Here is a 10,000-nt window from a genome sequence, read left to right on the forward strand (position 1 = left end):
TGTGTGTGTGTGTGTGTGTGTGTGTGTGTGTGTGTGTGTGTGTGTACATGTGTGTGTACAGTGTGTGTGTGTGTGTGTGTGTGTGTGTGTGTGTGTGTGTGTGTGTGTGTGTGTGTGTGTGTGTGTGTGTGTGTGTGTGTGTGTGTGTGTGTGTGTGTGTGTGTGTGTGTGTGTGTGTGCATGATCCTGTGCATGTGCACGTGTAGATCCTATCACACCATCATTAGTTACATAGTTAGCACGCCTCTACGGGGCAACAAACTCATTACTTTGCTATTGCAGCAGGATGCTCTCGTGACATTTTTGTAGATTCTGCCTTTCTCTTTGCTTTCTGAACACTGCGAAGCACCAAATTCCATGTCTACCTGACAGAATATATCGTTGAAATGTATTTCATCTCCCCACTTCTATCCCTAAGCTCCAATGGGGTCGGGTGAACGTGGTAGGGTGGGGGTGGGGGTGGGAGGTGAGGGAAGGGAGGAGAGGGCGCAGGGTCGAGTGAAATATCTTCACACTATCCAGAATAGAATAATCAATCCTTTCTAGTTTTCTTCTTCTTCTTCTTCTTCTTCTTCTTCTTCTTCTTCTTCTTCCTCTTTTTCTTCTTCTTTTTCTTCTTCTTTTTTCTTTTTTCTTTTTCTTCTTCTTCTTCTTTTTTTCTTCTTCTTCTTCTTCTTCTTCTTCTTCTTCTTCTTCTTCTTCTTCTTCTTCTTCTTCTTCTTCTTCTTCTTCTTCTTCTTCTTCTTCTTCTTTTCTTCTTCTTCTTTTTCTTCTTTTTCTTCTTCTTTTTCTTCTTCTTCTTCTTCTTCTTCTTCTTCTTCTTCCTCTTCTTCTTCTTTTTCTTCTTCTTCTTCTTCTTCTTCTTCTTCTTCTTCTTCTTCTTCTTCTTCTTCTTCTTCTTCTTCCTCTTTTATCCTCTTTTTTCTTCTTTTCATCTTTTTCTTCTTTCCCTTCTCACATTCTTCTTTTTCTTCTTCTTTTTTTCTTCTTTTTCTTCTTCTTCTTCTTCTTCTTCTTCTCCTTCCTCTTTTATCCTCTTTTTTCTTCTTTTCATCTTTTTCTCCTTTCCCTCCTCATATTCTTCTTTTTTTTTCTTCTGTCCTTCCTTCTTTGGCTTGGCCTCTTACTTTAAACAGTAGATCATCATATTGATTTGTTTTATCATTGTATTTCACTGAATATCTTTGAACTCCAGTGGGTAGCAGGAGAAAAGACAAGAGAGAGGGAGAAAGGGAAAATTGTTCTTATCATACATTTAGAGACTGAAACCTTCGCTATGCCGTAAATAATTTTCGTAAATTCTAGAGATTTTATTCAGCTGAAAGAAAACCTTACTCCAGTTAAGCGACTACGACCATCTTCCAGTAATACTTATCCAGATGATTTCCTAATTATTTTGAGTTTTGGCTGCCGATTCAATACGTTTCTAAAAGAAAAATATTTTTCGTAGTTCAAATGTTTAACCTTTCCTCTATCAAATGCTTCTTGCATGTCTTACTCTGGCTGACGTCGACGGCGCCGCCATTTGATTCAGCTCAAGTCAGCTTCTCGTACAGTCAAAAGCGTTTATTGAAAAGCAATGAATCTATAACATATAGATACTTTGAATAAATGAATATACACTTAATAAAATAGATAAATTGATAGATGAAATAAATAGTAAATTTAGATCAATGTATAACTATATAGATAGATAAATGATGAAACAAACAAATCAACAAAAATATAAATAGAATAATTTATTAATAAATAAGTTGATAAAATTCAAATCATTAGAATAAATAGATAAGTAAAATAAGTGAAAGGATAGATAATCAAAAACGAATAAATGAATAATATATAGAAGATTAAGTACATCAGTAGAATGAAAATGAATGAAATAAATAAAGAATTCAAAAGATAAGCAAAGTATCAAAACTAGATAAATGAATAGATAACTAGAGCCCACGCAATTTTGGCTCTCATATTCTCGCCTCTAGATGACCTATTAAGCTTCTGTTTTGGTTTCACGGCGCTCTCTCCGTAAGCACACAAACTCCATTTCATTTTCATTTTCTATTAACAATACAATTAAGATACCAATGTGTTAAACTGTACCAGATGTGTCCCAGTTTACGATTTCAAATTCAACATTACACAATCCGTCACAAATATTGGAGTTCTAGTATGTTTTGTCAAATTGGGTCAAGTTCTTTAACCATTTTTTGTGGTCCAGAGTTGGATAATTTTGACACAAGGAATGACCTTTTTGTTCCCCGGATTGGACCTTATATAGCCTGTATCCATATATCATTACTAACCATTACGACATATCACATGCCTGACACATGATCCACATGAATGCAAGGTGCCCGACAGGCACTGGCTCTTTTGCAATACCTCCAGTCTTGCTGACATCCACATTTCCAAATCATAAATACCTGACTCAAACATACAAAACACATCACGCCACCGCCCATTGGAAAGTTACCAAAACAAGTACATAGTGTTGCCAGATAGATCATTAGCCATTTCCTTATACCTACCAAACTACATAAATATAACTCCAACCCATACATCATGCCAATGCCATTCACTAATAATAACCAGACACTTAAAACTACAACTAACACATAAATAGTATTGCATAAGTCCCAAACCTATTATCTAACTGTAAACCCGACACCAGACATGCAAAGATAGACATATTCACCTATATATACGGTGACGGCGTCGCCACACAGTAAAACTCTCCCTTACAGGGCGGAGAACTCTCTCCCTTATAGGGAGTACCTGGGGAATCTTCCCGAAGGGGGATTACATACCCATGCTGTAAATCTCTTCGCTTCAATAAACCAAGAAAGTCCGAAGATGCTTCTCTACGTTCCCTGCCACAGGAGTTACTTTTCAATGATTACATAGCCTATGAGTGAACCTTTCTTTTTACCCAGCGGTGGACCTTTTTTACTCCAACGTTGGGCCTTATTTACATATCATTGTACCTTTTTAGCCAGGACGGGTCCTTTTTAATTAGACCTTTTTACCAGGATTGGCCTTTACTCAGAAGTGGACCTTTTTTACTCTATTATTAGATCTCATTTACACTTCATTGGACTTTTTCTTTTCTTTTCTTCCTTGAATTTGATTTTTCACCCCATATTTGACCTACATTTATCAATTATTTGACCTATTTTTACCCAGGATCTTACCTATTTCGCCCTTGAAGTATTACTTTTTTCAAATTCAGTTCCTAAATCGTCTACACGAAGAGTCCAGAATATAGATTTTTTCATTTTGTTAATTATCTGTCACTGCCACTGACCAATCCAAGGAGAAGACCGTTCGAATGGAAGCTGTTGTTGTAGTTGACGATATCGTGCAGTGGCCAGTTAAAAATATGAAGCGTTCCTTATGACGATTTATTCTTAGCTTATAATTATCTATTCAATATTTTCGTAAAGATCAGTTAAGTTCACTTAAACAAAAAAAGAATAAATGCGTTTGGTGGGCGTTGGCTATATACATTGACAAATTTCTTTTTCCCACTCTCTGCAAGTAGGCGATTCTATTCAGCTGAAGTCAACCCTGTGGTAGAAAGAAAAAATCTGGCCCGAAGGTCATTACTAGATGGAAGTAGCAAAATGATGATTTAATTAGAGATGATAATGAGAATAGTAATGATGATAATAATAACAATTATAATTATAGTAGTAATGATAGTAATAATAGCAATAATAATAATGATGATCATAATGATTAATAATAACTATGATAATGAATATTGTTAATTATAACATCTATGTTATGCTAGGATCTCTGGACGAACCCTAGAACCTTGAATGCGGCCAGAGGAAGAATTTCCAAAATTTCGTGAAGAATTTTCTAAATTTCGAGAAGAGTCGTCATCGCTGTCAGGGTCGGGTCGGCCGGGCGCGCGAGCTCACAAAGTTAGGAAACCTGAATTGGAAATGGCGATTCTCATTGGACCGTTTTCGTCGCCTGGAAAGGTTCCTGTCCCAGCCAACAACAACGACGCCTTAGATCAATGGTTCTCAACGTGCTTTATCACGTATCCCATATTTATGCACTACTGTTTCTTAACCTGCTTGAGACTACTCGTTCACTAAAATTGATCGTTGTGTATCCACTAACGACCAATAGTTTCCTTATTGCGGACACGCTCGTGAAACTCTATGACCTCCTAAGAGGTCACAGACCTCAGGTTTTGAGAACCATTATTTATTTAACTTATTACGCATTAGCGTCATACAGTGGGGGAGGTTTTCATAATGAATGTAGTAAGGCAACTGGTATGCACATGCTTACACACGTACACATACACTTATATACACAAACAAATACATGGGTTGCAGGTAATATATATGACACTGGGTATTGTACATTCATTCAAAGGGGAATAAGACTGAGATGTCACGCAGGGCATCAGGTATTATGAGAACCCACCAAAGCGGGGGTAACGGACAAGTATTTCATCTAGTCTATTTTGTGATAGGAGATGACGACAGATTGCATCTAATGGTAGTCCCTGGGGTATTAGATGTTTTACAGTGGGGCACGCTAGGCAGTAGTGCTCGATGGTGTTGGCTAGTGGAGCGTGGCATAGGCGACATTCTGTGAATACAGGCTCGCCCTCCACCCCGGCGACCTGCCACGGTGGACGGTAGCCTAGTCGCAGTCGGGCTGATACAACATTGTGGCGACGAACCATAAGTCCCTTGCGGCGGTACTTGTATTTGTGGCGGCATACGGATTCGTAGTGGGTGATGGTGACACTGAAGGGTCTCTCGGTGTCCCGTCGACGTTGCTCAGGCAGAAGTGCAGCGGAGCGGACCCTGTTGAGGTAACATAGCAGGGAGAGAGGTCGTCCATCACCACGACGGGGGAGTCGGCAGGCTTCTTTTGCTAGGCGGTCTACTTTGGTGTTGTGGTGCAAACCTACATGAGATGGAATCCAAATAAATTCAATGCAGAGATTACGGATAGTTAGTAGGGATAGAAAGGAAAGGATTTGTTGTACAACAGAATGGTGAGTGGGATGAATAGCGGTGAGGGATTGCAGTGCAGGCTTAGAGTCACATATAATGACAGCATTCACTCCTCTTTGGCAAACGAGACTGATAGCATCTAAGATGGCGTATAGTTCACACAACGTGGAGCTGGAGTGATCTCTGAGTCGACGGCCGACCCAGCCCTCAGGAGGCGGCGGTAGGTCAGGTGAGTAGACTGCTCCTCCAGCTGCACCATCCGATTGTAGTGACCCGTCAGTGTAGAGGCGATGCGGAGCAGTGATGGAGGATGTTACCTGGGTAACATGTTCCAAGGCTAGCTGTAGTTGTAGAGGAGGTGGGTCACATTTTGCTGTAGGAGTGAAGCTAATCACAGGCGATGGTAGCGTCCACGGGGGAGGGCCTGGTGGTATGTCAGCTACTGGTACTTGTAAATCTAGGCTGCGAATGAAGGAGGAGATAGACTTTATAAGACGGCGACCGGGGGGCATGAGGCGGGGGACGGGCGGAGCGGGGCCGAGAGAATCTCTGACCAGTGCTGTGAAGTGCGGTGAGATGTGGGGAAAGTGTATACACTTAACTGTGAGGCAGGTGACATTAGAATAAATCCTCTCAACTAGGGATGGAAGCCGTAATTCCCGTTGCATGTTGACAATTCTGGTAGTCATTGGGCAACCGAGAATGATTCTCATGGCTTTATTCTGAAAAATCTCCAGTGGCTCTAAAGCATATCGAGGAAGTTGAATTAAGGCAGGGGAGAGGTAATCAACAACAGAGCGTATAAAAGTAATATAGACAGTTCTGGCCACGGGGATGGAGATACCGGAAGAGTTGTTGGTGAGCCACTGGAGAGGCCGGAGCCGACGTTGTAGACGATCTAGCAATTCACGAATTACGGTATGGGATTGACGCCGGGCAGAAAGAGTTTCCGAGATTCGTACTGGTGCACCAAGGTAGCAGTACTGGGAGCTTAGTGGGATGATGCAGTCTCCAATCATGAACTCTGGCAGCGTGGCAGGAGGGCGGTAGGAGAAAATTCTGCTCTTCTGTGGGGAAGCAACAAGGCCACAGTTAGCAGAAGCTTGGGAGAGAGAAGTAAGAAAGAGTTGTAGGTGTGTTGGGGAGGTAGAGTGAATACATAGGTCATCTGCATAACATGTAATTGTGACCTCAGGAATAGTGGGCAAAGACGTGAGGAGACGATGCATAAGTATATTAAAGAGAAATGGACTTAGTACCCCTCCTTGAGGAGTGCCGAGATGAAAATCCCGTGAGGAGCTGTAGGCACCGCTAAAGAAGACACGGGAGGTTACTGAGGTAGCCCTTAATCCATCGTAGTAATTTGCCCTTAATTCCAAAGTCAATTAATTGATCTAAAATAACGTCTCGGTTTGCTATATCAAATGCACTTTTTAGATCTATAAATGCCACAACACTGTCACGGGAGAGGCGAGAATATAAGTCGACGAGGCAGTGATGGGTGCTGCGTTGGGGTAGAAAGCCGAAGAGACGTGGAGAAAGGCGATCTTGTAGTTGGTACATCAGTCGGGTGAGCAAGATTCTTTCCATTACTTTGCAGAAGCAGGATGTAAGGGAGATGGGCCTGAAATTTGCTGTACCGGGCTTGGGTATGGGGATTATTGTACTCGTGGTCCAGGCATGTGGGATATATCCATCTCGTAGACACATATTGTAGAGGCGAAGGAGGGGGTTACCGGGTACACGGTGCAGTAATCGTAGCACATTGTAGGTAATGCCATCATCCCCAGGGGACGTGGCTTTACCTCTCAAGAGAGCACGTCGTAGTTCATCTTCAGTTATTGGTATATTTTCTTCATCATCCTCTTGCAGCAGAGCATGTACTAAGCGGAGTCCACGAGCAAAAGCACCGGAGGAGAGGGCATCCTGGACGGGGGTAGGTAGGTTGGCAGGGTTGGACTGGTTTGACCACGTGACGATGAGCTGTTCGGCAAATACGGTGGGGGAATGATGACGGGCAGTAGCAGGAGTCTTCTTAATTACCCTGCGAATAAGGTGCCACATGGAGGCTACACTAGTTTGGTGATTAATTCTGTCCGTGAATCTCTTCCAGGAGTCAGTACTTACACATTCTAGGAGGGTTGTCAAATCGTCTCTGGATTGCTGGTAACGATGAAGTAGTTCAGGAGATGGGTTAGTTTGGAACATGAGTCCAACGCGCTCCGCTTCTTTCTGTGCGTCCTGAAGTCGGGTGTCTAGGTACCACGAGTGAGGAGGAGGGCGACGTTGGAGGTGGGGTCGTGATACGTAAAGCCTGTAAAAGTCGTGGGTGGCGGAGACAAGGCTATTATATAACTGGTCGGGGGAGGAACAGTCTAAGGTAGGTAGTATGCAGGTCATGTATGAAATGTACGTCGGGCAGTATTTGGGGGGTATGGTGAGGCGTAGGCGTGTGATAGGGGGTGTAGGTATCGTAGGAAGAGAATAGTGGAAGAGAAGAGCAATATGGTCTGAGAATAATGCAGGTACTGAGGAGCACTGGATGCGGGATGATACCAAGCCAGAGGTGAGGACGTGGTCCAGGGTGCCTCCCCGGGAGTGTGTGGCGCCACCTGTGTCCCAGCGGGTCAGATGATGTTGTCGGATGAAGGATAGTAGGTGAACACCAGGGCGGTTAGTGGTGCCAGGACGATCTCCCAATGCAGGATGTCGAGCATTGAAATCCCCTGCGTATATTATACCTTTGATCGTAGGTGGTGGAAGAGTGGTTGGACGAAGACGTGCGGGAGCAGAGTAGATATTGCAGAGCTGTAGGATTCCGCCCCCAATTTCTATCTCGAAGAGTTGGAATGTTATGTCAGGGTCTGTAGAGGAGCGCAGAAGACGGTGTATCAGTGTATTGTGTATGTATGTTAGAAGACCGTTTCGTATCGTATGAATATAGGGGATATATCCGGGAAGGGAGGGTGCCTGTGGTGCAGTGTTGGGCCGGTTTGGAAACGCCTCCTGTAGAAAAATGACACAAGGGTGATGTGTCTGTACATATGCCTTCAATTGTGTGTACTTTTTGTGGTTGGTGATACCATTGATGTTCCATGAAAGGAGGTCTAGGTGAATGTTAGTTACGAACGTTGCGTTTGCTAGTAGGAGACCGGAGTGTGGAGGTGGATGGACGATTCGAGGAAGACTGGCTAGTACTGGGTTGTAACTTACAGAGTTTGTCGAGACGAGTTGCAATGGATTCCATTCTCTCGGCAAGCATGGAGATGGAGGAGACGAGGGTTTGTTGGGATTCCGCCAGTGTGGAGAGTCTGGTGGCAGTAGTAGTTTGGCCTGAGACAAGGCTGTCAATCCTGGTGTCAATGGAGGCGAAGCGGTCCTCGAGTGCTGCACATCGCGCCTGAAGGGCTGCAACGGCCTTACGGAGGGCAGCGTCTTGCTGAGGGGGGGTGGGAGCAGAGAGAACAGTCCGGGCAGGGGGAGGAGGTGGTGGGGCTGAGGTGGGGCCATTGGTCTGGGTCTGGCGCCGAGTACAGCCGTGCCAGACGTTGACACCTGGCTGTAGACATCGGGGGCACTTCCATTGTGACGGGTTCGGCTGTGGTGGCGGTTCAGAGGTGGAAGTAGTCGCAGATGGGGGCGGGGGCGCACTTCGGACGGGACATTCTCTGGATTCATGGGCGGCGGCACACCAGGCACACTTAGGGGAGGCGGAGCAGTACCTGGATATGTGACCGATACCCCAACACCTGTAGCACCAGGGTCGGTCGTCACGGAGTCTTTGGACTTGACACGGGGGGAGGAGGGGGAGGAAGTCAAAGGTAATGGTGTCGGGGGGTGTTTCGGGGAGGCTCCACACAATAACAATGCGGTTGATGGGGGTACCGTTCTGCATGAAGCGCCTGGCTGAGTGTACTCCTGGGAGCTGTAGGGCAAGCTTGTGATCCACGTCAACGGGATAGCGAGTGAGCAGGTATTGGGGGGTACTTACGAGGTCTTTCGGGGGAGTCTTGAGGGAGAAGAGGCAGTGACATAAATTCATTTGTAGTAACTCGGTCCAGGATGTCTGTGCGTTGTCTTGATATGTAGATGAATCGAGAGGTGAGTGCAGCCATCTTAACCTCGGCCGTATCCCGTTGCAGGTGGAAAGTCTTGGTGATAGTTGACAGCCAGCGGAGTTTAACTTCTGTGGATGGGTTCCCGCTAAAGGCCAACTTAATATACTTGTCTCGGGGAGCAAATGCTGGAAGGGCGGGTGAGGGTCGGGTGGGGGCAACGGGAGTAGCACTGTGATTAGGCAGGGTAGGGCGAATAGGAGCCTTATTACACTCACTTGAGGTTCCCTTGATCGTCTTGGCAGCAGGCGGTTGACATTCTCCTGCGGGGAAGGTAGAGGTGTCGTCGGCCCGCCGTTTGGTACTGGGGAGCGATGTAGACTGGTGGGTATCATGCTGGGTGGTTGTTGGAGGGTGATGGGGAGTGGAGGTAGGACGAGGCAGGTCGGGCCAGTGGTTAACACTAATGTCGTCATCAGTGTCGGAAATCATTAAGTCCTGCTCTAAGCTGGACGCCGCTTCCGACCCCGAGTATTCCATCGAGGAAGGGAGGGCCTTGATAAGAAGGTAGGCTGATTTACTAGCGCGCAGTAGTTTGTAGCACTGTAACACAACTTGAGACAGCCGGTACGAGTCGTTAACGACGAGCACTGGATTCAAGTAGTTGACGGCGATAGTTTCGCACCTTCAGGTGTAGGTCCGTTCTCGACGAGAGCCAAGCACGGAATGTCCGTTTTGAGAACCAGTGCCTTAGATGACAACAGCAACCGCCACCCCCTCCGCTTTGGAGACTGTTTAAGGCTGATGTCACACGGGCGGTCTACCCGCCTGACCGCGGCGGGTGAGACGCATTTCCCCACTTGAAACCGCCGCGGCCAGCCCGCCTGGCTATGTCAGACGAGAGGTTAATTTATGTTTTACATAGGAATCAATATAAAGCGGTTCCGCGGCGGCTGACCC

The 10,000-nt window shown here is 45.4% G+C and overlaps 2 protein-coding genes across 2 annotated transcripts in view; one reads left to right on the forward strand and one right to left on the reverse strand.

Moving 5' to 3' along the window:
- LOC143021982 (uncharacterized) overlaps nucleotides 1–10,000 on the forward strand; it is a 108,026-nt gene that overhangs the window by 21,045 nt on the left and 76,981 nt on the right. The window lies entirely within an intron of this gene.
- Nucleotides 4,229–9,745, reverse strand: LOC143021937 (uncharacterized). Its single transcript, XM_076179832.1, has 2 exons — nucleotides 9,319–9,745; nucleotides 4,229–4,935 (listed from the first exon to the last, which is right to left on the reverse strand). Exons 1-2 carry the CDS (start codon nucleotides 9,578–9,580, stop codon nucleotides 4,430–4,432), a joined length of 768 nt encoding a protein of 255 aa, XP_076035947.1. The 5' UTR covers nucleotides 9,581–9,745; the 3' UTR covers nucleotides 4,229–4,429.

The sequence above is a fragment of the Oratosquilla oratoria genome, chromosome 43, assembly GCF_046742065.1.
Source record: "Oratosquilla oratoria isolate Oo_2021 chromosome 43, ASM4674206v1, whole genome shotgun sequence".
NCBI lineage: Eukaryota > Metazoa > Arthropoda > Malacostraca > Stomatopoda > Squillidae > Oratosquilla > Oratosquilla oratoria.

What these genes read in the sequence shown, in the direction of transcription:
- LOC143021937 (XM_076179832.1), bottom strand. Translation starts at nt 9,580, where the DNA reads ATGGAATACTCGGGGTCGGAAGCGGCGTCCAGCTTAGAGCAGGACTTA. An exon ending in GACGATCAAGGGAACCTCAA is followed by an intron (nt 4,936 to 9,318) that starts GTGAGTGTAATA and finishes CATCTCATGTAG; the next exon opens with GTTTGCACCACAACACCAAA.